The 27,898-nt window shown below is 38.1% G+C and overlaps 1 protein-coding gene across 5 annotated transcripts in view; it reads right to left on the bottom strand.

Annotated features, from left to right (window-relative positions):
• The window catches only part of SNCAIP (synuclein alpha interacting protein), a 219,318-nt gene that overhangs the window by 77,038 nt on the left and 114,382 nt on the right, over positions 1-27,898 (bottom strand). For 4 of the 5 annotated variants that reach the window (XM_063454124.1, XM_063454129.1, XM_063454128.1 and 1 more), the window contains exons 1-2: positions 26,921-27,038; positions 14,144-14,216 (exon numbers count right to left, since the gene is read on the bottom strand). In XM_063454124.1, coding sequence (XP_063310194.1) covers positions 14,144-14,216; positions 26,921-27,037 — 190 coding nt within the window. In that variant the 5' untranslated portion in view covers position 27,038. Of the gene's footprint in view, positions 1-14,143; positions 14,217-26,920; positions 27,039-27,898 lie in introns of those variants that run through there. The other variant, XM_063454126.1, reaches the window with a different exon arrangement.

Genomic DNA, 27,898 nt, shown 5'->3' with positions numbered 1-27,898 from the left:
GTTTTGTGGACCCAGGACATACTTGAAAACAAGAGAAATCTCAATGTATCTTTCAGAGGTAAAATATTTGATAAATAAATAAATAAATAAATATTGGGCAGACGACACATCTCAGCTTTGAGTATAGGTGAGCAGGCTTTGGTGGGTCCCTATCAGGGCAGACAGTACCCTAACACAGTGCTAGTGCCTTTAATAAACCTCTCATGATATGCTGGCTGGGTAGCAAAATATGGATCTGGGAACTATTGTTTCTCCTCTTGTCCTTAATAGGATTGGCTGTATCTTCATTTGTTGCCTACATATTTTTCATTTAAAGACCAGAACAAGGTCTCCACGAGAGAGAGGGATGCTTTTGTTTATGTTAATTATACATTGTGTATCACTGGATGTTTTGAATGTTTGTTTTTGTGTGTGAATGTGTGATTTGGGGGCAGAACTCTGAAATCAGGGCCTGAATCAGAACAGTTGGTAAGCCTGGTGTAAACAGTAGCTAGCAGCTAGAATACTCATGGCTAGAAGCTGGAAGAGTAACACCACAATTCATATTAACTCCCATATTTCACAGTTATTGCTTTCCAACACATTTAGAGAATATACCTTTGCCTGAGCAGTATGCTATCTAAATATGAAAACATTGTACCAATCTACGCAGACATTGTTTGATTTTATTTCTGTTATTTTTTTTCTTTTTCTTTTGTGTGTTGCAGTGTTGCTTATTCCTTTAAAACATCTGGAAATCTTGAAAAAAGCATACTTGAAAAAAAGCCAGTACGGAGAGAACAGAAGTAATCCAGCCAATGTAGACTGCTAATCATGCCCCAAGTCTTTCCTGTAGTCACATATTGTACTGCATGCAAAAAGAAAGGGAATAGACTAGTGTTTCTTTTGTTGTTTTTTTTTGCCATGCAGTGGGGTTAATCTCAGTGGAACAATAGAACAAAGTAATTCAATACAATAGCATAGGATATATTTGAAACTGAAAGACCACAGTTTATTTTTGCGGTAAAACCTTTTTTAAAAATAGAAATCATACGTGTAACAGGTAGTTTTGATTAATATTATTACATGATTTTTATTTTTCCCACCTTGTTGCTTATTTGCTATTCCCTTCGATGCCCTTCTTCTTGTGTTTTTATACCCGCCTCCTCTAGACTGTAAGCTTTTTTGAGTAGGATCCTTATCAACCTATTGTTCCTGTAACATTTTGTAATTGTCTCATTTCCTGTTAAATTTCCCCATTTTATAATATTGCAAAGCGCTGCAGAATAAGTTGGCGCTATATTAATGCCAAAAATAATAAATTAATAATTATCAAATATATCAAAGAAAACTACATATAACTTTTGTGAACCTTTTTTTTTTCATGATATCCTCTATTTTCATTGTGAAATATATGAAAAAATATATAAATTACACCACAGTCCAGTTCTGGTTTGGCACAGGTAGGGCAAATGAGGAGGAAAAAATAAAAACACTGTTTTATTACTCTTCTGCGTTTGCTTTCTCTTTTCTGACTTCCAGGTGCAAAGGATAGACCTTGCAATAATGATTTATAGAGAGCGAAGATGGAGACGCTGAGTCGCAGGATAAAGAGGTGAGGATTTTTAGATTTAATTTTTTATTTGACGTCTCACAAATATATATATATCTGTTAAACATAGGAACAAGTCAACATAAAATTATAAATCCTGGGAAGTAAGAGTTCTCCTTTAGGCTAGTGAGAATGACTTGAATCTAACCAATCAATTCAGACATTAAAAATGAACATAAGAAAGCACAACTCAGGACATGTCACAAAAAAAGAGGTTGGTGAAATTGTTTCAGACCAAACAAAGGACACTAAACAAGTTCAGCATGTTTATAATTAATTGAGACAATCAGGCGGAATTACAAAAGACAAGCAAAAAAGTAATTTAAAAAAAACAAAAAACGTATAATTGTTTATTTCTAAATTGTAATATTTCCAGACAAACCGTTTTTCCTTTTTTTCCTAATTAGGGATGATAGCATAGGTCAATAGGAGTCTCTCGAGTTAATGTAAAAAAAAAGGTACAAAAATTGCTACTTACCCATCAGCATCCTATATCATTTCAAGGTCAAAAGTTCATAAGTCAGGAAACGATCACTTACGGGTCATTAATGGCTGCATCTTCGGCATTATATCACAAATGTCATCGCAAACTGCAACCACCTGCTATTTTGGTTTCCAAGCACTTAAGGAAGGTAGCAAAACTTATGAGGTGTAACAGCAAATTATTACCCAGATATGTTTATTGCAGTCTTGTATGACATATATAACTCCTTGTGATTAATTTTATGGGACTGTAGCTTACAAAAGCCAGCAGAACTTCGTATCCAAACAATGGCCTTGCCTGAAGTCTCCAATAATAATACTAATAAAAGTTGTTCCAATTTGAAAAAGCAGTTTGTAACATGAATGAGTATTAGAGTAAACATTAATGTAGGCCATAGAAAGTGCAGGTACACTTTTATTAAACTGGGGAAGCAATTATTGATAGGACACGGTATTTTTTACTGCTCAGCAAAATGTTCACAAACCTAATCAAAGTGTTAAATGTTTTGGGGAATCAGACAAACACATTTAAAACAGATTTACCGTTGAATAATAATAATCTTTTGTGATTTCGGTTTTTAGATTTCTAACCAATGCTTAGTCACATTTTGTATAGCACTTTTCCTGCCAATTTTCCAGGAATACATTGCTCATATAAAATAAATTAAATATAGAAATAAACTGCTTTTGTTGTGGTCACAAAAACACATTTGAATCATGTAATTTCTTCAAACGAGCCGGTGATTCACTTTGTAATTTATTTCCCCTGATTTGCCTATATTTTGTTTCAAAGAAAACGAGTGTCTTGTTCATGAAAGTAACCCAGGTACAATCCAAAAAGGCCTCAAGGACAATATCTTGATGAAGGTCGAATTCATGAAAAATTAATGAAAGGTCAATTTCATATAAATATAGATTCAGTCTGTTTTTCTCATATGGTGATAAAGATCTATAGCACGACTATTTCAATTTAGATTCATTTTTCTTCTCTCTTATGATTTTATCCTTTTCTTTTCATTATAATACTTTAACAGTTTGTGTAATATATAGTTTTATCACTACAGATCACACACGATTCCTGAAGCTACAACTGTGAAAATTCTTCACTCTAGTAGCACGGGCGTTGAGCAGACATCAGAACAAAGCTGCTCAGTACATGTTCTACCAAGACAGACTGTCAGAATTACTGTCTTCACTGTATGTGTAGCTATGTGCGAACGGGACTATTGAGGTAAGGATAAGGTTTTTTATTGGACCCATTACATAACACAGGAGCAGTGAGAGATATGGAATTGAGAAATTATACCTACCAACTATCTGACTTGGACAAAGAGAGACGCCTTAACCTTAGAGATGTGAGTAGAGGTGTGGCCAGAGGTGGGACTATTCTGAAATATTTTAGGTGACTGACTAATAACAATTTATGTTATTATAATATAATTTAGAACAAGAACAACGTATTTTATTTACACAGACTGATTTCTAAACACATTTATTACAGTTTAAAGAAACATTACTGGAAGTATTATTGCTGTGGAGCTCTGGTACAAATTTAGAAACACCAAGAATATTAAACTTCCACAGAGGGACATAAGGATACAAAAGAGGGACAGAGGGATTTTGGTCTAAAATAGGACGTGTCCTTCTTATATAGAGTCACTTAGACAGACTATCACATGGTCTCCCACAATGACTCCATGCCAATTATAATCAATGCTTGCCTTTGACAGCTGCCTGGCACTGATCACAGTGTAATTGTTTTGGTTCAGAATCTGTGAAATTTCCTTCATCCTTAAGGGGTTATTTGGCCCCTTTTGCTCCCCGTGAAAAATGTATTTTACTTACCTTTTTCACCACCATGCGGGTTTCCACAAAATGCCGCACTGCTACAATCATGTCAGCATCTCCTCTAAGTGACTGCTACTGAAGGTGTCCCTAGGGAGCAATGTAAACACTGTCTTTGCTTGTTTACATTAAAATGCATGCAGGGACATACAATACGCACCAGAACAACTACATTAAACTGTAGTTGCGCTGGTTACTATAGTATCCCTTTTAGTGCTCAGGTGTAGACGCCCATGAAGCAAAAAAAAAAAATTCTATAGTGACATCTAATGGTTGTAATTTGCACTGCAATCTGGTTCGTGCTCCTGAGATCTGCTCCTGAGATCTGCTCCTGAAATACAGAAACTAGCTTTGACAGCAATGATATCTTATGTTCCAACTACTCTGTCCTTTATGAAATCGCAAGCTGATTATAAGGCGAACATTATCAACAATCCATTTATTCTTTTATACTTTTAACTCTAATAAATCCTCACTTGTGATGTTTCCACACGCAAACTTCACATTATATCTTATTGCACTTTGTCTTTCTTTTCAAAAAGTTAATAAAGTATTTAAGTATTTAGCAAACATTCATAAAAGGTGTAAAAGGGGGACAGAAAAAAAAGGGATAAAAAGAGAATATTAATCCACAAATAAATAATTGAACAATACAATTATTATATGCATATAATAACTTGGTACACAGTACATTATTGCTTAGTCAATGCCAAGATTAATATCATGTTTATGTTGTATTTAGGTTGTAATTTGTACTTATACAGAATATAAATTTTCAATGTGTCCCAGTGAAATTTTAGTTGATCCAATTAAGAAGATGTCCATTTCATATGCTCTATCATCTAACACCAGGTATAGAACCTCCTTGATAGATAGAATATTAGGTGGTTTTCATTACATAGGTATAGTCGATGTAGCAACTATTAATATATGGCCTATAATCATCTTATCAGTTTTGTTCATACTATCTGGGATTTTTTTTACACAAGTTTTCCTATTAATAAAATGCTAATATATTCACCAATCGTTATTCCTTTCATGCATTTTACAGTGTCTAACAGCTTTTATTTTTATTTTTTAAGTTCTTCATATTAATGGATTGGTTTGATTTATTCTGTACATCTATTGTCTAGTCCACTTGTACAGTGGACCAACACTTCATATTTCAAAAGCGAATACATAATGGATAATACATCCAATGGAGTAGATTCTATAATGAATGCAGGTTATATGATCATCAAAGCTATAAAGTTAGTTATTTTCTTGATAGAAAAGCTATTCATTAAAAATTTCAGTGGGCTGTATACCAACTATGAGCCAAAATATCTAAATTAGAAAAAAAAATTCTACTTGGTTGACTTGGAAAACACTTTGGGGATTATTCATTAAATATCAAATTAAAGTTGATTGAAAACTAAAATTTGAGATAGAAAAGTCAAGATATGACTATACCTTAATCTACACATTTTTAGCTGGTTTTGCAATTCTGTGTTTAGTGAATACACCATACAAGGGATTAGGTCACTAAACTATGGGTTTTGGAAAACTGACAAAAAAAATGAGCCTCACGGGTCATCAATAGGCAAATTGGATAATTTCTTCAATTTGGCTATTTTGTCATACAGTTTGAAGGTTTGATGGATGATCACCATTATTAAGTACCAAAAAAAAAAAAATCCTTAGATAATTAACCCGGTAGAATGTGAGGGGTGTTTGCCAAATCATGTACCCCATAACAATGAAAAAAAGTTCTTGTAAACCTTGAAAGCCCTAAAAAGATAAGATATAAAGCTCCTGCCTCACGTTATCGTAGGACAAAGGGGATCACGTAAGTCACAAATACAAAGACAGCATTGTGCAGATTTATTTATGTCTTGAGCAAGATTCTGGGTTCAAGGGCTACACTTTTATGTTGGTTTTATTTACATGTGAAATTTTTTCCAAGTGATACAGGGAAATGGATACCATATGCTCTCCAGCTGTTTTGTTCTGACAGGAACCATTTAAAGGCGGTGCATGGAAATGAATTCTGTCTAAGTCTTATGAAAACACATCTTTCTACACAAAGGTCTCGCCAGCAGGGAAGAGTCGACTTCACTTTCAGCTTCTTGTCAATCTCACAGGCACGGATCTGCTGTTCTGGCTTCTAACCTGAATGTGAACTGCTCCGGATTTATGTGCTACTGTTTATTTATTTCTTTGTTTGTTTAGAACAATGGGATGAAACCAAAAGTAAATGGCAGAAGGGAAGACCTTCGCTCTAAGGCCATTCCGAGCCTTTAGTAGAACAAGAGTGCCTTTTAAACTCATGTTGTTTCGCCGAATTCAGCTGGTTTTAGTTTTTCTGTCTACATAATGCAGATGGCGCCATGTTTGCTGAACAGTTGTGGTTAATTTAACCTTTAATCTTCTTGGGGTCTGAAAGCATCAGGCAATTTACAAATAATACATTGTATTAGCTAGGAAAGAGAGGCTGCGCCACACTGGAATTGCTGTTAAGTAAAAATCACTCAAATTTAAAGAGTTCCTTCTGGCATTTGCCTTTCCATTTAAAAAAATCGACAGTAACAAAATGTAACACATGTATTAATGTCTAATTCAGAGTCTGGGTTGCATGTGTGCCACGCTTACAAACATGCTTCCAGATTCCATAGTGCTTTTTCAATTGTCAAATTACAACTGAAAATAAAAGATTGCATGTAATATAGCTGTGTATTAGTTTGTAAATATATACAACTTAATTGTTTTTCAGTGGATCTCCTGCCTTTTGGGGGTGGGGGACCATATTTATTTCTCCTTGAGAAAAACAAAAAAAAAGCTGTAAATATTGTGCACACTTAACAGATGTGAAAACATCCTAGTGCACGTTTCAGATGTCCAGTGCTTTTGCATGATGACTTCTGAATACACACTTGTTCTTGATTTATCTGCAGGGTTTTTGGTCAGATAAAACCAAAAGAGGACTTAAAGGGACGGCTTAATTTAGTTATTCTGGTGAGTATATTCTGGTCAGTCCCTGCAGGATTTTTATGTAAACACTGCCTTTTCAGAGCAAAGACAGTGTTTACATTACTCCCTGGGACACCTCCAGTGGCCGTCAATCAGATGGACACTAGAGGTGCTTTTTGGGTTAGTGCAGCACTGACATTCAGTGTTTCCATGAACTTTCCCTATAGAGATGCATTGATTCAATGTATCTCTATGAGGAGATGCTGATTGGCCAGGATGGTGTTTGGCTATGCCCCCCACACCACCTCCTTTGCTGAGATCATCAGAAAAGCATTGGTCATTGGATTTGCTCAGATTATCAATTCAGATGACCTAAGCCAAAGGGGCCAGCCCCAGCAGATGCGTGCAGTGCTGTAATAAAGGTGAGTTGTTTTTTTTACAATCTTTATTTATACGTAGTTTTACACATAGACAGTAAACAGAGAGGGGGAAACTTAATTCGTAAGTTATAGCATCTATTATGTATCAGCATCCGGGTCATCTTTGGTTGGTCGTTGTTGGGCTTCCGGTAAGCTGTTGTGTCTGTAGTGGTGCTTAGTTGAGGTAGGTGGGTGTGGGTGAGTTTTTTAATCCTATTTAAGAGGGGTAAGGGCGGGGGAAGAGGGTAAGCGGAAGCTGGCCATATAAATGGTTTTAAGAAAGTTTAAGATAAACTGCAAGTAGGTATTTGCCTATATCTATTAATTACAAAATAATACAAATGAGACTATTATGCATGTATTTTTTAATTTATAATAATAACAAATGGTGTTGGTTTTCCTATGTAACTAAGGGAGCAGAGTTTTCCATTTTAGATCCCACTGTTCATTATTAGTAAAACGGTGAGAGCACATATTCAATATGCAGACAAATCACACATTAATTGCAGAACCAGTACATAACACATTGTATTATGCTAGTATTTATGTCATATATTTGAATCCAGTTTCTGAAAATACATCTTTAACTTTTAGCAGAGACAGGGAGCATTCACTGACTGCCATGTGACCCTTATAATGACCTGAATACGCAATTTGATTTATTATCAATCATATTGCATTGTGGTTAGTCTTGGTAGTAGAACATTTGTTTCCTGAATTGATTACATCAGCGTGCATATTTCTAAAGTGAGTAAAACCATCACCTCTGATGCATCACCTTCAGAAACCACTGGATTGCTAAGCAGACTGGCTTCTGTGCTAAGCCCAACATTAAGCTTTTAATTAGGAGTTGCTTTGAAAAAAGCAAACACAAGTCCAATACCAACTCTGAGGGAGCTGGAGAGGTCCACAGCTAAGAATGAAGAAACTGACCATAGTGTTACTTTAACCCAGACTCTCCCCAAAGTTGTGTTGTACTAGATTTGTGATAAGAAGAACAAAATATATCATATCCCTTTTGTTTGACAAAATGTATATGGAAAAGGTTGTATGGTCTTATGAAGTACAACTCCAACAGTGCCCATTGCATGGAAAACACTATAACTATCGTAAAACATAGTGGTTGTGGTGATGCTTTATATCTGCGAACTGCGGGAACTGGTAAGCTGGTCAATGTTGAAGGCAAGATAAATGCAGGGCAATTTTTGAGTAAAACCTGTTTTAATCTGCAATATTCTGCAAGACCTGATACTAGGGCAGAGGTTCATTTTAGTAGGATATTGACCATAAACACAAAGCCAGTGCTATAAAGGAGTCATTTAAAGAAGTCATTGAAGAACATGAGTGTTTTAGAATGGTTTAATCTGAATGAGAAACTGTGGAAAACTTAGTGCTGTTCTCCAATGGTCCCCCATCCATCTGGACAGCAGAATGGTGGACATTGCAAAATCCATATCTTATAGTTAGTAATGACTTATGGTAGTGAATACATGTGGATTTTTAAAATTTATTTTTGTCTCACAATAAAAAATAATGTCTATAATGTTTATGTTAACAATGTTTTGTAAAACGAATTGCAATCAATTTTAATTCCAGGTGAAAAAATACAAAATAAACAACTGCCTAAGATGAGTGAATACTCACGCACAGTACAGTAAAATTGCTTGTTTTTCAATTTGTTTTTTGCAATCAGTTGCTAAAGAACTATTCTATGAGATGTATAAAGGTCACCATGAGCCATAATGATTACACTACATTGAATTTACACTACAGAACGTGTAAATGTCCAAGGGGTGTGAATATTTACGCAAGTCACTGTAACTATTTCATGGGGACATTGAGGGTGCACTTGTTGTGAAGCTCCTCTCAAACGATAATTACAAGCAGATTATTGTGGATTGTCACCAAGAAGCAGATGTAGGCATGCAAGTTGACCGACCTTATCCTTCGGGACTTGTCCATTCCTTTAACATTAAATGATGTACCATGCCAACACTAGGTGGAGCTCTTCCCCAGCACTGCCCTGTAACATCTATACAATGGAATTATGTACTTATAGTAGTTTAGTTGACAGATTTGGATAAGAAGAATTAGTGTCTTTCTCACTCCAAATATTTGGAAAAGATAATGGTCTGTTTGTTTATAGTAGAACTTTCCAATGCATATTTATTACAAAATGATACATCACTCATTGCCGCAATGTTTATAAGTCGACTGTTTTGTTTCGTGATGTCCTGATCTTTCCAGTTTCAAAAATCTCTAGCCCCAAAAGAAAAACTACTATTTCTACTTCTTGAAATTTGAGAGCATGTTTTTGTGATTTTTCTTTTAAATAAAATGTCACATGGCTCTGCTTCAGAAACTTTCTAAATAGCAAAACTGGAATAGGAAGAAGATTATACCATTTAATAAACACATCCACTGACAAGAGATTGCATTTTTATATGTGGCAGTAACATGGAAGCAGGCAGCAAAATTTAAAACCAATCTAGTTGACTATTTTAGTGAATAAATATATTCTAAGTAAAATGTCTGCCTATTTTGTTTATTAAGGAATCAAGCGTCTTTGACTTCAGAGCTGCAATGTCTGAATGCCTATTGCTCCTCTGGGAAGGATGTTTGGCTGGGATGGAAGATAAGCAATTGGCATAGTGCGAGGGAACGAGATACTGACCATACCTCTCAAAATTTCAGATTGGCAAAGAGGGAGACTGTCATACTAGGGGTGTGAATAGGGGATGTATAGGAGCAGAGCTGTTTTGGGACAATTCAGGTGATTTAATGGATTATTTACCAATAACAATTCATGCAACTCAAATATAATTTAAATCAAACACACAGTCTTATTTACACGGACTGATTCCTTAACATTGTATTTTATATTCCTGTGAGTATTATTGCTGTGGATCTTTGGCATAAATTCTGACACAAGAAGAATACTAAGTTTCTACAAAAGAGGGACATTAGGATAGAAAGCAGGGACAAAATAGGCACTGTTCCTCCTTAACAGGGGCACTTGGGAGCTATGGGCATGCTGGAAAAGAAGAAATAAGTATGAGCATTGGCTGGGCATAGCTGGGAAGGGAGCTTTGGTTGTGTTGGGAGGGAACGAAATGGCGGAGATAGGGGTATGACTGGTAAGATTATGACTATGGCTAATGAAATGTATGGAAAAGCTTAGTGAGGGAAAAAGTGAGCTATGGCTTGGCTGAATTAAGAGGAACACGGGCATGTCTGCAGAGAAATGGTGATTGGAAATGGACTGAGGTGGGGTAAGAAAAATGGCATAGCTAGGGCAAGTGTATCTTCGGGGGCCACTGACATGTCGAGAAAAAGATGCATGGGCATGGTAGGTAGGGGGAGGTAGGGACATGATAGCTAAGGAGAAAAAGACAGAATGTTAGGATCGTGATGCCTTAATTTGAAGGGAGCAGATATTGATTATTATTGCAAAAGGAGGAAAACATACTAAGGCAGGCAGTAATACAAGCCTTGGGTCAATGCTGTGACAAACAATGAGGGAATGCAGCAAAGTTGGAAATATATGTTGACATACATTGTCCTTATTATTAGAAATATTTTGAGGATTACATTTTATCACAATGCTCTATCGGCCTTTAGAAGGAAATTCTAGCCCCTCTTACATTTCTTCACTGATTCATAGCTATGCCCCCTTTCTCCACTCTACTGGTGACCTTCTCATGTCTGCTGCTCGCACCCTTGCTGCAAATTCACGCCTGCAAGACTTCTCAAAGGCAGCTCCTTTCCTTTTGAACAGCCTGCCTACCCCTGTCAGAATCTCCCCTAGTCTTCAATCCTTTAAGAAGTCCCTCAAAACCCATCTTTTCAGGAATACTTATGGCCTCCAAGAGTATCTTCTATCTCTCAAACTATCTCTCAAACTTTCCTCTTGCTCTCTTGCGATACTCCACTATGATCTCCAGTTCTGCTACTTTCCAACATGTCTATGTTGGAAACCACTGATTGGAATACAATTTCATAAACACAAAAACATTAGTTGCAGTGACTCCATTATACTATATAAATATACTTAATTTCATGAGTCACTATTCACTTAATTTCAGATTAGAAAGCTGGAAAAATCCAGTAAAAAAAAAAGGAAAAAAAGGAAGTGAATGTAACAAAAATTGCTTAAAGGGGTTCAGCTAAATACAACAAACAAAACGTATTTACAATGTAAACAGTGTCGTAATACAAACAGTATGCATTGCTCTGTAAACAGCCTTGAGGCCCATTATGGCTCCCAAACTAAAATGTCAATTATCTAAATTGGTAAATTAAATAACTAGACATAAATATAGTCATAATTAAATGTTTCTTCCTGTAATAAACTCGGCTAACTAAATTGGGCGGTGGAAAAGTATACTGTACTGTGTTCCTAAAAAGGTAAAAGAAAAGGTATTCATTTTTCCAGTTGATTGAGTAATGTAATATACCATTAGCAAATTCTGTGAAGTGGGAGCAGGGAGACTAAAGTAAATAGAAACTTGCAGTGAGCTGACGTGGATAAATGGTATCCTTCTTCAATAATCAATCTATTGCGTAATGGGGCCTGTGAATAGATTGAAAAGATTAGTATATTAAAATTAAAATTATTTTGTTTAGATGGATCTAACAATGTCAGCTCGTTGAAGTTGTTATGGGGCAGGAGTGCCATTTTACCTCCAGAGGTTAAATCATTTTCCAATGGTTTAAAAACAAAATCGGTCCCCTGGTGCCAGCCTATCACTGGCCACCCATTAAGAGAAATAGTATGATTTCATCTATATGCTGGTAATACCACATTTCTGATTATACATTACCATAGTAACATTGAAGTAACTACCCAAACATGCCAAAACTATAGGGAATGAATCACTACAGCTTCTAAATAAACCGGCACATTAACAACCAGACAAAAATATCATTTTTAATGTGTTATTCCCCATAAATACTCCTATAGGACATGCACTTCACGTGAAAATGAACACTTTCAGTGACCCTTGATGTGGAGTGTATGCCAAGTCAGCCCATGATCCGTGGCATTGCAAGTCTAGTAGGAGCTTACGTCTGGTAGGATTTATACCAAATAGGACGGTGGAGGGAGAGGGGTGTGTATTCATATCCCTAGGTCTCTATCAACAGTATTAAAAAGATCTACTGGAGATAGCTTGGCTCTAATGACACAGTAACTAAAGCAGAGGAAGGAAGAATACATTGCGGGGGCCAGTAGGCATTAGCATTTATCCTCTTTTTAATTGCCTTTGCTGAGAGAAGATACACCCTCTTCAAGTAGGACTCCTTGTAGGGTTGATCCTATTAGTACTAGAGGTTTGTGGACCAAACTACCATTATGTCAAATCATAAAAGGTCATAGACATTTATGCTAAATGTCTGAATGTGGCACTGTGGATTTATTTCTTGTAGACAACCAGGGCATGCATATAATTGTGCAAAGTTTGTATACAAGCCTACGTTTATTAATGTTTGCATATCAGACTGGGTGTATTGTAATGGTAGATGGCTTGATATTTGACTGGGAGGCTCACTAAGGGTATTTGGCTGGATAGGGGTATGTCAGAATATGGGTCTGTATGGCTCAATGTGACTGGTCGGGTGTATGAGGTTGGGTTGAGGAATTTGAATATATGGATAGCATTGTATGACCGAATGGGATTAGATGACTTACTGGTTGGAAGATGTATGTTTCTGGGAGGGGAATGTGACTGTGTGGGTGAATTAACCTATTGGATGGCTGAAGTGGGTGGTTATGAATGATTTGGCATGAAGACTAAGTGATAAATGAGGCTGAATGTGTGTATGCGACTTGTGAGAAGGGTCAGTTAGTTATGGGGGTGTGTCATTGGGTAGTAGGTGTTTTTGTCTGATAATGAGGTGGGCGGTACATGTAGCTGTAATAATACAGTAAATTGGTCCACCAGGTGAGCTGTAAGCGATGGATCCTCCAATACAAAAAAACGTGCAGTTCAAAATGTCTGGTATTTGGAATTCTGACTCAGGAGCTTAGATTACACCTCTGGTAGTCACATTGCTGAACTCGAAAATGAGGGTGACAGTGTTCTATACCATTTCTAAGCACTTTTTAACACATGGAAGAGGTGAGGCTCTGGGAAACACAAAATAGTAGCTGTGTGCCAGTAGACAAACCAAATGTATGAGATGAAGAGAAGTTGCTGGTAGGGCAGGAACCTAGTACGACCTCTCTTAACCCCTTAAGGACCAAACTTCTGGAATAAAAGGGAATCTTGACATGCCTCACACATCATGTGTCCTTAAGGGGTTAAAATAGTCACCCACACCCCTGGTGTTGCCTCTGGATAGGTGACTGAGGGAGACTGGAAAGTTCAGTTAAAATTCCTACATTTATACATGCAGTATAACAATGGATTTCTAATCTTAAATTTAACTCTCTGACTTTTTTCTTTTAATTTTGATAAACCTTCTACATTATTGTTTGCGTATTTGTCATTCAAAAACATAATACACAGCACTATATGTCAAATGATGCAAAATCATATTTTATAGACATCACTTGCCCAAGTACTTGTTAAGTAAATACATTTGTCTGTCTTCATACACAAACAAGTTTATCACTCCAATAAATAAATAGAGATTTGTCAGTAGCCCATCTATTTCTGTCTAAAAAGGATAACTCATGCCAGAAAGACTACGTTAATAAGCTTAGATAATAAGCCCCAAGTACTAAATGGTTGACCTTTACCAGTTAAATAGAGCGCAATAACACAAATCCAGGTGTATGAAAGTGGTGTTTAGTTCTGCCCCCAGGTAACGCCAGAAATAAGCAATGATCTGAATCATATGTACACTGTCATACCTGATCTGTCTTCATTTGTAGGGTCACATCTTCTGCACAGCTCCGGGATAGTTTTCAGGGATGTTATAGAATACTAGAAAAAAAAAAAAAGTTTTCACTATTAAAAACAATAAAATATGATTTCAATTGTTCTAAACTCTATATTACTAAAACTAGTCATGTTTTTTGTTGTTTTTTTTTTAAATAAACAATCTTAAAGCTAATTCAACGCAGGGAAAAAAACAAAGCATATAAAAACGTGCTTCTAGATTGTAATAATGTAAAAAATTATAAAAATGTCAGCATTTTCTAAGAAATGTCATACTTCTTACCATGAAACTCATTATGATGGACAGTTACATATTTTCCACAGGGTGACATTTCTCTAGGGGAGATACTGGAGGAATCATGAACACGATTTAGTCCTGCTACACTTGGGTAAATTCTGTTTCAGTTTGAAAAATTCAGTACAAAACAAATAATTTATATAAACTTTATTCCATTGTCCTGTGCAGAGTTGCAGATTCTTACAGCGGGAAGAACAAAATAGAACTTGACCAAAGCCTGTGGGTTTCCACATTTACTCTGCCTGATTATCACCCATACCATAAGTGCAAAGCTATATACTTTAATGTGTTTATGAAGAGGGTTGTGTAGGGAGAGCATGATAGTCATGGTGGACTGTGGACTCTTGGTTGTAATTGCTGTCACGCATAGGGGCATTTAGGAACCACAGCACACATTCCCCCACACTACTGATTTGGCAACAATTACAAACAGGACATTATGGTGAACTGACTGGGAAAATTGACATAAAATTAGTCGAATTGGACAAACACATCTCCAACTAAATATTTTGGAACCACATTATGTACGTCAAGTATCAATTCACAATTCAGTGTTTATTGAACAGAGCTCAATTGGCAGTCTTTTTTGCTATGTGTTCACTCAGTAATGTCAGGTTTTTCTTATGATGACATAAAAAATCTTTTCATTGTAATGCTTAAACCTTGAACTTTCAAAGGGCATATCTCAGGTATTCAAATAGATAACTTTTAATCTAAAGGTAGATTGTTCACTAATCAATTAATTGTAGTGAGCGATAACCACCTTAAACAAATTCTGTCAAAATCGCTGCATCAGAAAAAAACATTGCAACTAACTGGATTTGCGGGTGTTCACCAAATCATCCACATGAGGCTAGATTTTGCAAGTCGGATGATATGCCACGAAAGCCCGAAATTCAGTGAATAAAGTTTATTTCAGTCTCTTCTAGCAGAGACAGGAAGCAGGATCTACTAATAGTTTTAAATTAAACATTGTGTGTTCCATAGTAGTTAGGAAAAATATGAAAAACAGAAACTCAGGAAGCAAAAGTAAACTTCTCCATCAAACATAATTCGGTGCCTGGTTACATTTACTGTGTGAGTTTAGATTCAGATACATGACACCATATATACAACATAGTATCAGTTCTGAGAATTAGGTTAGTCAGCTAGTCCAACAAAACTGGTTCATCGAAACCTTATGGACATAAGGTTCAATACAAACACAAACTTAGCCTATACCTCCCTTAGTATGAAACTATTTCAGAAGGAATTGATTATAGGTCATGCTCAGTCTTTTTCTTATAAAGGCATAGGAGTGTCATGTAGCACACGCAGGAGATGATATACAAAGAGATCAAAAGTTTAAAGAGGGAAAATTGAAGCACAACGTCCTACGGTACTATATGAAGCTATCCATAGGGATGAGAATGAACGTTCGAAAAAACGCCAAGATACTCTTATCTGATTTGTACCCAGTTTCTTTTTGGATTGCTAATTTTCTCTCTTTTTTTTGTGAATTTCTGCATGAGTCTAGTACATGCATCTATCCAAGCTTCCCCATAGGAAAGCATTGAATCATCACTTATGTCCTAATGCAATCCTTACACTAAAAATCTCCCTTGAACCCTTATTTCCTTAACACACTACACATTTATTTCCATTATTTCAAATCGTTATAGTTTTTGCATAAATGAAATAAATGTTTTTCAGAATGCTGCACCATAAGCCTGCCTTTTTAGCCACACCCCTCACTCCAGAAAAAAATATTTCCTTATCAAAAATGTATGCACACAGCTCAGCCACTGACAGTTCTGAATGATCTGAACAGCACAACAACCTGTATTAGAAGGAGAGGACGCACAGGGAGGCATATATTAAGGATATTACTTCCTGTTTATAGTTTATCTGACTGTCTGCAGCCAGGTTATATATTAAACGCCACATACTCAGTGCTGTTTCAGCTGAGATTGAGACTGTGTGTATTCCTTTGATAAGGATGACAGGAGGGGCGTGGCCCATGAGGCAGGCTTATGGTGCAGCATTCTGCAGAACATTTATTTATTTTGTGCAAAAACTATAAAGATTTGAGCATGCAAAAAAATGCAGAAGATTAATGAGGCCCAAATCTAAAAGTTGTATTGGTGCCTGGAGTGTCCCTTTAAGTTCAACATGAACAGAGTTATTCACTAACGTGAGAAACTCCTGGAATTCAAAGTTAATTCAAAGTGATTTGAATTCGAAATGTGTGTCAGTAAGCTGACAGTAGCCATGGTCAGTGGCGTACCTACCACGGTCGCAGGGGCCCCGAGCAGGTGCGTCCCTTTTTTTTGGATTTGATTTCTAGTTACACCTCTGGCCATTATATTTGTTCTCTCAGATTATTCATCAGGTCTAATGAGTGGAACTAAGGAGGGTGGGACTGGACTGCATCACTCATAATTCCCTGTTAGAGAGAAGGATAGGAGACTTCATAGACCATAGTGAGACATTACTAGTTGATGGATTGGTGAAGCATCTTCCTGGTTTCAGGGTGATGACATCAGCATTAGGGAAAATTGTATTGCATTTTTTAAAGCATTGCAGTACTTCAGCTAAAAAAAACACTAATTTTGGGTGGGGCGGAGCTAACAGAGCAGCAGAGAGGACGCATTTCTCAGAGCTCCGTCTCTGACTTTTAATAACATAGCGATATATGGTGGAAACCAGGTCCAAAATATCCTATAAACAACCCAGGCACGCGCAGAAAGAACATGGGCAGAAAATCTAAAATCTAAAAAAGCAAAAGCCGAAAAAAGCCCCCACGGGAGGGACATTGGAGAAATGCTCTGGACCACACAAAAGGCTGCATGGTCCAAAATGGCACCTACCGATGTCCACAGACGTCCTGGAGGGAGAATCCTACAGGCACCCATCGGACAGCAGAAATGCACCCCCAACAACCGGGGACCCAGTCACGGCTGACCAGCTCAAGGTAATGCTGGCGGAACTCCGCAAAGATTTGGTGGCAGACATGGCCTACTATAGGAAAGCCATAGAAGGGGCCACAATGAAAATCACACAGCTGGAGGCCTGCACAAGCACCCATGACGCTAGGCTCCACATAGTAGAACAGAAAATTACAGACCTGGTCCACTGGCAATCTACAACCAACGACAGGCTGGATGCCATGGAGGACCAGAGAAGATGCTATAATCTCAAAATAAGGGGGATACCTGAGTCGGTAGCTCTTGCAGACTTACCCCACTACATCAGGCGCCTCCTCGAAGTCCTGCTCCCACCGAAACGAGTAAAAACCATGAAACTAGATGGCATGTTCCGGCTGCCGAAATCACCCCGAGCACCAACAGCGGCGATGGCGGACCTCATACTGAGGTTTCAAATACTAGCCGACAAGACCTGTTTGAGGGGGCATCGTTAACAGTGTTCCCGGACATGACCAGGAACACGATAGCCTGGCGAAAAACACTGCAACCCCTTCTGCACCACTTCTGGTCCAGAGAAATCCCATACAGATGGGGCACTCCTCGAGTCATACAGTTCACCCACAACGAGACTTTATACAAGGCGCTAGTTAAACAGGAGCTCGAAACACACCTTCAGTCAACAGGAATCCTGCCAGAGGCACCGGCAACCAGACATGACCTATCCCAGCTGAACCCGGCTAACATCCGAGAATTCACCCCACGGAACTCCTCTAGAGCCTCTCCGGGCGGATCGCCCACCTGAGGAGGCAGAAACCAGCCAATACAAAGGAACTCTCCTCTCCATCCCATTCCACCAACTACGCAGACGAAAAGGTCCACAAAGTCAGAGACTCACTCTAATCAGACTCACTAACCCTCTTTAGGTCTGCACACACAATAATGCAGCGTTCTCTTATTCTGATCCTATCAGTAAATTTACACACTGCTTCCTTCTTATAGTTAGCATTACCTAGTTGCTCCTCACTCGTGAGATAGCCACTCAATGAGACGCGGCTGACTAAACCAGAAGGCACACACGCACCAAACGCTGTAGACATACTACACATGTCCACACTAGGAGGCAGACGCATACCACATAGAGGTACCACAAAGCCACATTAATGCATGATACCCTGACACCCCCCCCCCCCACCCCCTCCCCCTTGTCGATACATGGAGGATCACGCTGAAAACAACCACACAGAATAACTGCAAGGGGTGAAGCCCTCAAGGGCAGACACATAGACCGCAGGGCTCCACTCTCCTCATTCCCTCACAGGGCACAACTGATACTACAACAAAGGTTTTTCTATAGAGTTAAATGTATTATAAAATGTGCAAGACTACAAAAAGCCACGATTGTTTCAAATGTTTATTATATCTGTGAACAATAGCTGTTGTGGCTACGTTTTCAACAATGTTAATATTATGCACACAGAAATAAAGAATTTAAAGAAAAAAACACTAATTTTCTTTTTACAAGATCAAAAAATGAATAATAAAACATATTCTGAAATAGTACCACAAGCTTACTTCTTTATAAAATAGGAAAGAAAAAATGTGGACTTTGCCTTTAATAAATAAAAAAAAAGGTGTCCATTTGTCCAGTTAAAAAGTTGTGTTGTAAATAAACACGAATCACGTCTCAACATTTCCACTCACGTCATCATCATATTAACGTTAAGCCATTTTAAAAAGACTGACTGGATACTATTTAATATTCCCTTAATTTATTTAAAATTCCTTAATAACCACAATGTTTTGTAACATATACCAAAAACATTGTTTTCTTTGCACTCAAACGTCATCTGAAACACGTCAATCAACAACAAATGTGAAAAATACAAACACAGCCCTTACAAAAATGCATAAATTGTACAAATAATGGCCTATTTTTAGCACATTGCGAAACAGAATATAGGGCAGTTAAGCTGAATAATGCAACCGCAGATGTAACCGCAATAAAGAAGAATCTATTAATATTCTGGCTGCTCGTTCCAGCATAGATTCATTTCTCTTTGTTCTTTTTATTTCTTTTTATTGGATATTCAAATATTTTGGATGACAATAAGAAAAACGTGTAGAAGTAAGCAGGAAGTCAGTACATAGTAAATAAATCTCCCATTCTATAGCAATTAAATCTATTTATAAAGTGGTAATCAGGCCCATGCACTCATCTCTCTAAACCAGGAACTGTACCCAGAGGGTATGCAGCATGTGAGGGAATGAACATTTCTAATATGGATTCTGAATGTTCAAGAAGATCCATGATTGTGTTTCTCATAACAACACTGAACAAACATTTGGAAAGAATGAGATGAGCGGTGCAATTTCCATAGATTGTTTTTTAATGCAACATGAAATGATTTTCCAGACATTATAATGGTTATATTTTATACGGTAAAATATCACTATTTTATTGTGAGGAAACAGTGGTCTTTATTGGAGCTATGTGCATCAGTCGAACTCTGATTGATTTAGTTGGGTTAAGAGTGGAATTTGGAGAAGAGCTTTGAAACCACAAAGAATGTAACATCTTTTAACCATGCTGGTTATGGTGCTATATTTGAATTGTATGTAGTACATAGCAACCCAAAAACTGACCACAGTTAATCATTCTGGTGAGATAGTTTCCTGATATATGGCTGAAGGGGCATCATATGGTTGTGAAGGTAGTAGGGAGCATGACTAAGTATGATTGTTGAAGATGAATATGGTTGTTGGATATAATTATTAGGGTGTTAAGGAAGGAGTACGTCTGTGAAGGTGGGAATCACTGATGGATTATGACTGTAGGAGTATTTATAGCAGTGAAGAAAAATATGGTTGGGGCTGGGAGCAGACGATCTTTGGAAGCTAATGTGAGGGGACCACTTGTTATATTCTAGATTGTCTATATTAAAATACATGCGTAAAGTGTGGCATGATAAGAGGTTCCTCACCTTGCTCTCCTTACAGTGTTGATCTTACACCAAGAGTGGTCAAACGGTGGATCACCAGATGTTGTAGAACTGCAACTTTTGTGATGCTGTGTCATTCTAAATACTAGCAAAGCATCATGGTAGTAGTAGTTCTACTACAAATTGGGATCTAACTTTTGTCCAGCCCTTCACACCTCAATGTCAAGTTTATCATGTTGGCTTAATCCTCAATGGCAGACCTCTTGCACAGTAAGCAGGAAGAAACACAGATTGACATATATTTTAGAGGTGTAGCAGCTGGTTCTTTAGAATGAAAAAGGGTTTTCTATTCAATTTACTGCCGGACTGAGTTCATCCATAAAAAATAAAAATGTGTTACATTCGGCGATAATATAATCAAGCATGTGGTCTGGGCATCTGTAGAGTTGCTATTTAACATATCAAATCACAAGGCAAAAAAAACATAAAATAAAAAATAAAAAAACTTTTAAACATCCTGCCCTATAAATACTAGTGAGCTGTTAATACCAGATGGGTCACTGATACACTTACAACAGTAATCAATGATGCATGAATGAACTGAAAAACGTAAATTAACTGTCCAACTCAACGTTTATGAGCATGTGCTTTATAAATTATGTAATTTTCTTCAACTCAAGCTAACATATGTCTTAACTTAAAACACCATGTAAAATATGCCTAAATTCTATGTTATAAATATTTACATTGGTTATTATAACCATCTGTGAACTATATATCTGAGCATATAATATGAATCCAACCTAGGTCTGGATTCAGTAAGGGCTAAGACCACTATCCAACACAACCCAAAAAATGACCTTCAGCCTGACTTTCAGCTCATCACGTAGTTCACCTGTTTGCAGATGTGATTCCATAAGATCTTCTCACATTTCCATTACAAATGCCACAAATCAAAGCTATATTATACAGTTATAAATCACTATTTAGTGGATATACCCCAAATGAATGCATACATGAATTTTTCATACATGGGGTATATATTAAAGGAGTTTGCAAAAGCTGCAGTTCTATGAACTGCAGCCTTTGCAAGCCCTCTGCTTTTTAACAGTGTCTTCAAGGAGTAATAGCTTATCAGAAGCTTCTCTTGAGCACACTTTGTCTTGTGTACACGTGCACACTGAACAGCGTTCTGATCTCATATGAGGTATACAGGGGGAGGAAGGCGCGCTTAAGTAGAGCGCATCTGCCACTTCTGTTAGCTCAGGGGAGTTAACAGAAAGCAAGAGGAAAATCTCTCAGGCTCTTTGATTAACAGCTTGGGGGAGAGAGGAGATGGGTGTAATTCATTCTCATAGAAAATTGGACTTTTATGAAATGCCTCTGAAATGGTATACTCCACAACTTCCACTCTAATAAAAAAAACCGTTATGCAATATTGTCAAAATTGAGATGACAATCAATACACCTAGATTCTAAATAGCATTTTAAATTTAGATCTCAATGTTTTTAGCAAAATAGCATTCTTTGTCAGGACTTCATTTGTATGATCTATTTTAAACAAATAGCTGCGTAATCATTGATATATATATATATGTGTGTGTGTGTATATTTTTTAGTTCATGCTAGTTAATCAAACTGCATATTTTTCAGATTTAACCAAGGGTTGTCAGGATTTTTACTTTGGATCCGTAACTGTGAGCAGCATTTTTGCCAAATCAGATGATATAACTATTACTTGGTTCTGGTTCAAGTATATGTTGTAACTAAGTAACCTGGACTGACTGTATACCCAGAGCTGCAGCCTCCAGTTTCCTTTGCTTGATGGATTTGCTGCGTTTCCCTACATTTTTCAAACAAAACAGATTCCATGTCCACTTGCTCTGGGTGATTTAAAACCAATAAATCACTTTACATAATGTTTTATCTGCTAAATGTCTTTGTCATGCCACATACAGAAAACTAACTATATATATATCACTCAGCAGCTTTGCAGTTCGGTTATTTTTTTTTTAATATCAGTCCGTCATGACACAGGCTGTATAGGTACAATGCATCGCAGCATATTTCAGACCTAGCCTCTAGCGCATTATCAGAAATTTAGCCTGCAGAGCCCAATTGATTGCTGGGCTTAGGTCAAGTCTCTGCTATTGAAATTTGTCATACTCTTGGCAAAGCAGAAGGTAGGTGGTCTGCTCAGGGGGCGCAACCTAGCAGAGTAAACCGACTGTGTCACGTGATGCAACCATTTCACTCTGTGCTTTAAAAAGGCTATTATAGATTTATTTAATGCTACATTAAGATGAGAGAAGTTACATAATGAAAAATAATGACTGAAAAAGTGTTATCAGCAACAGGAGTGGATGGAGAAGTAATGACGATACCTCAACCTGCATTAAAATTACATACATACAATGCAACATTTCAATAGATAAAGAGGGAAACTTTCATTTTAGGGATGTGAGTGTGGTCAATAGTGGGGCTGTTCTGAGAATGTTTGTGTCTTACTAATAACAATTTATGGAACTAAAGCAGTGGTTCCCAATATTTTTTCACTTGTGCTTTCCAACATTTGTTCACCTTAGTAAGTCCATTTTCATATATTGTACCCATCATATTAGCAATTAAATATTTGCAATTAAAGGGACACTATAGTCACCAAAACAACTTTAGCTCAATGAAGCAGTTTTTGTGTATAGATCATGCCTTTGAACTCAGTTCCAAGGAAGTGTTTAGGAAGGCTGTGCAAGTTACATGCAGGGAGGTACGACTAGAGTGATTCAACTCCTAAATGGCAAGGAATTGAGCAGTGATACAGCAGGGGCATGCTCTATATACACGGCTTCATTAACCCCTTAAGGACACATGTGTGACATGTCATGATTCCCTTTTATTCCAGAAGTTTGGTCATTAAGGGGTTATTGTTTTGGTGACAATAGTGTCCTTTAAATATAGTTGCTGCTATTTCCAATGTATATGTTTATCTCTGCCCCATCTCCCCTTTTGTCTCCTCCCTCCAGGCTCCCCTGCTTCTCCTCTGCCCCAGGCTCTCCCTGCACTTCCTGTGCCCCAGGCTCTTCCTGTTCCTCCTCTGTCACAGGCTTTCCTGCTTTTTCTCTACTCCTGTAATATTAGTATGTGCAGTGCAGATACACTCACTAAGACACATGCAGATACACACATGGACACATATCCAGATACAAAGACACAAAGATGCCCACACTGACACTAATGCTAATACACAGATACAAACAATGACAGACATACATATACAGATTCAGACACACAGCTACAATCACTGTTTATGTGTGTCTGTGCATCTACATTATCTATAAATAATGATACACACAGATACACAGACATACAAACATAGACACATATAGATACAAACACTACATACATACAGATACAGACACACAAAACACATAAATACACACATACAGGTCAACATTTTAGCCAGCCTCCAGTTTCCTAACTTTTAGATGCAAAGGTGTTGCTTTTGCTGGCTGGGGCTGTTGGGAGTTAGCAGCTTGTACTGCCAGACCATCCCCTCCTCTCTGCTTCCTTCTCTTGCTCCAGTGCAGCGCTGTGTGTAAACTGGGAGCAATTGGCATCTCCTCATTTCCTCCCAGTGTTACGATCATTAAAGTGGCCTGATTGCTCTGTTAAAGTGCTTCAGGGCATGGCCAGTCCATGATAGCACATATCTATCTGGTGCATGGGCCACCCGATGGATCACCTCAGCATGTGGGCTGCCATTACAGATTTTTTTGCCTGTACCCCTGGGAGAACAAGTTCGTACCCCTAGGGGTACGTATACCACAGCTTGGGAACCACTAAACTAAAATGTAATAGTTAATCATTTGCAATTAACAACCATGTAACTGATTTCTAAACACATTTTTTTGTAGTGTAAAGACACATTGTATTATTGCTTAGAGCTCTATTATACACTTAGACATACTAACAATATGGTGATCCTACAAAAGAGGGACATTAGGATATTAAAGAGGGACTGAAGGATTTTGGCCTAAAATAGTGGCTGTGTCTCCTAGTTGGGATGTATGAATTTGTCAATCACATTTAGAAGGGAATTAGGTGTGGTAGAAAAAAAAAAGAGCCACAGTGATAATATAAAGCAATATAAGGTGAGCCTGTTAAAACCACTGACTGTTTTCATATATAACATCTTATGATGTATGGGTCATTTCACAAAAAAGAACATACACCCAAAGAAGGTGAATTTGTTTTGTGCTGGAAGGATAACTAATAGAAGTAGCAACAAATGTAAACAGAAGAAACAAAACAGTACACAGTGGAAGGTGACAATTAAAGGTCAAATAGACGAGTAATTGGGAGTGAAAGGAAAGAGGGACAACACAAAAGGGAAAGAGGAGTATATAAAAGGGAAAAGGCAAAACGGAAAAAGGGAAAGTCATTACAAAATTAAAGTGATAAAGAATGGGATAAGAAAAATCTAAATGGGCTATGAGGCAGCGTTACAAAAGGCAACTTGAGCCCAAAAATGAAAAAGGAAAGGGGCAGAACAATTGGGGACCTAAAAAGCATAACTAGGGGCCCTAGTGGCGTACTATGGGGGCGGCGGGGGGGGGGGGGGGTGGGCGGTCCACCCCGGGTGCCATCAGGAAGGGGGGTCCCACCAGGGCTGGCCAGGCTTGGAATTCAGTGAGCTGTGTGGCTGCACCGGGTGCCATAGCAGCAGGGGCGCCGGGCAGCCGACACAGCTCACACACAGGGGCTGGGAGCAAGCAGGAGACCTGGCTGCACGGAGATTTGGAGGCGGTGCCATATCGGCCGTGGGGGCGGAGCCAAGCCAGATGCAGGGGCGGAGCTACATGCAGCCTCTCTCTGATCACACAGAGGGGAAGCCCAACTCCAACACAGGAGCAAGAGGGACTGAATCCACTCCTCCTCCAGCCCAAGCTTACTGTAAGTGAGAGAGTGTGTAACTGTGATTATCTGTGACTGTGTTAGTGACTGCCTGTGATTGTCTGTGTGGCTGTCTGTTTGTGACTGTGTGTGTGTGTGACTGGCTGTCTATGACTGTGTGTGTGTGTGTGTGTGTGTGTGTGACTGTGTCTGTGACTGTGTGTATGTGTGTGTGTGTGACTGTCTGTCTGTGACTGTGTGTGTGTGTGTGTGTGTGTGTGTGTGACTGTCTGCCTGTGATTGTGTGTATGTGTGACTGCCTGCCTATGATTGTGTTTGTGTATATCTGTGATTATGTGAGTGATTGTGTGTATCTCTGTGTATGTGTTTAGTAGATTGCTCCCTTATTTGGTGACTGTCTGTGACTGTGTGAGAGACCGTCTGCCTGTGATGCTGTGTGTGTGTGACTTTCTGTGACTGTGTGTGTATGTGTGACTGTCTTCCTGTGATTGTGTGTGTGTGTGTGTGTGTGACTGTCTGCCTGCCTGGGATTGTGTGTGTGTGAGTGTGACTGTCTGCCTGTGACTGTGTGTGGGACTGTGTGCATCTGACTGTGTCTGATGGTCTTCGCACTGCAGTGAGACGGCAGCTGGCATGTGGTGTCATCGCGGCCTCTGCGTCATTATAGGGAGTGCGAGGGACCTGTGCAGGAAGAGCACAGAGATCCCAGCAGCAACCACTGACCACCATGGACTGAGGATCCACTCCAGCCCTTCTAGAGCAAGGTAGGGAGGCTAGGTGGACCTCTTATTTATTAAATGTGTGTATGTATGTAATGTTTGTGTGTGTATGTGATTGTGTGTCTGTGATTGTATGTGTGTATATCTGTGATTATGTGTATCTCTGTATGTGTTTAGTAGATAGCTCCCTTATTTAGTGTCCTTAAATATTGCAATCTAATTTAAGGATAACAAATAAGGGATTTATCTACTAAACAACTGAAAATAAGAAAAGGGCTGTTAAGTATACAACTCCCTGAATTGGTGCCCGTATGCGAGATTTCCATATTTAAAGATACCGAATGAGGGTGCTGTTTAGCAGATAGTTCCCTTATTTGGTGTCCTTAAATATGGCAAGCCCACATAAGGATAGCAAATAGGGGAGTTATCTGCTAAACAAAGATCGAAGTTAAGAGGTGTCAGCCAGCCCACAACAAAAAAGCTGGGTGGCTAATGTGAATTATATGCAAGTGTGTTGTCAGATGCCAGCATGCAGAGCACAGTGTTTCTGCGTGTGTGTATATGTATCTGCATGTGTGTATGTCCGTGTATGTGTATATGTGCATACATCTCAAAATCTCGCCAACACTACACACAAATACACTCATGCATTTCAACGTCAACACTACATACAAACCCCACCATTATATTTAACCACATCACTACATTCAAATATCACACAAATACATGATTGCATTCAAACACCAACACTACATACAAACACACCCCTACATTCACTCACACATACTCCATACAAAAACATGCATACAGTCACACACAAACACTGCTCAGTGCTAAATACATAAAAAAACAATGTTGGTTGTTTTTTACATTTAAAGTTGAGGGGGGTGGGGAGGCTATATTTTATTATAGCCCCAAAACATATCCGGCGCTGGTATATTGACAGTGTAAGTGTTCTGTGTAAGTCAGCACTCACCCATCTTCTGAAGGTTGGCTGAAGCATTCCACTGCTCCTGTGCGCCCCACCATAGTCCTTATGTAGCATCCTGAGTATCAGAGTATTTTGTGAAGTTTGTTCACACTGCTGTGCCATCATGCACACTACTACTCTGAGGTTGTATGGCTTGTTTTAAATCTGTTTTTAACATTAATTTGATATTTTAAGGGCTAGGCACCCTGAGGCTATAAAAAGTATTTAAACAATTTAGGTAATTATAGCATACCGCCTCTTGACATTTGAGGAATGTGTGACATCAATGGAAAGAGGGGATGGAGTGAGTGCGAGTGCTGCTGGGGTGTTTATATATATATATATATATATATATATATATATATATATATATATATATATATATATATATATATTATTTTTTTGGTTCTTTAAGTAATGTTTTTATTAAAGCACTGGAAAGATAGAAAACATGCTGTCAATTTGTTAGAATGCTCAACAGCCATTTTACATTCTATCTGAAAGCCACATTGGCAAGGTTTGATAGAAAACATCAATTCTTAACCTGTGCATGTGATATGTGATTGCTCTGTGTGCAGCAGGCAAGTCAGGTTCGGCAGCAGTTGCATTGGATCTACTAAGGGATTCAGCTAGATAAATAAAGTGAAAGTGAAATATACATTGTTAAAAAGTCATTAAGTTTAATTAAATGTAACAGAGCTTTGGGAAAACAAGTGAAAATGTGATGATAGTTGTGAGAGCTGCTACACCCGCTATGTCTCTTATATTTTTTGGTAATGGCAAACATGCGGGTTTTAAAGTTCCACCAAATTGCAGGTCTTGTCAATCGTGGCAACAGCCGGCCTTTGCCTGACTCCACACTAGGAAAAGTAGCCCCTAAAGCTACCTAACGCACCCCACAACTGTGGCACTGTGCTTTTGGTTGCATGTCTTAAGCCAGAGACATCCATATATAGCTGTACCTGCTCCAAGCATGGGATCACT

This window comes from Pelobates fuscus, chromosome 5 (assembly GCF_036172605.1).
Source record: "Pelobates fuscus isolate aPelFus1 chromosome 5, aPelFus1.pri, whole genome shotgun sequence".
NCBI classification, from domain to species: domain Eukaryota; kingdom Metazoa; phylum Chordata; class Amphibia; order Anura; family Pelobatidae; genus Pelobates; species Pelobates fuscus.
Note: the sequence above shows the minus strand (reverse complement) of the source record. Positions and strands in the feature narration are given on the sequence as shown.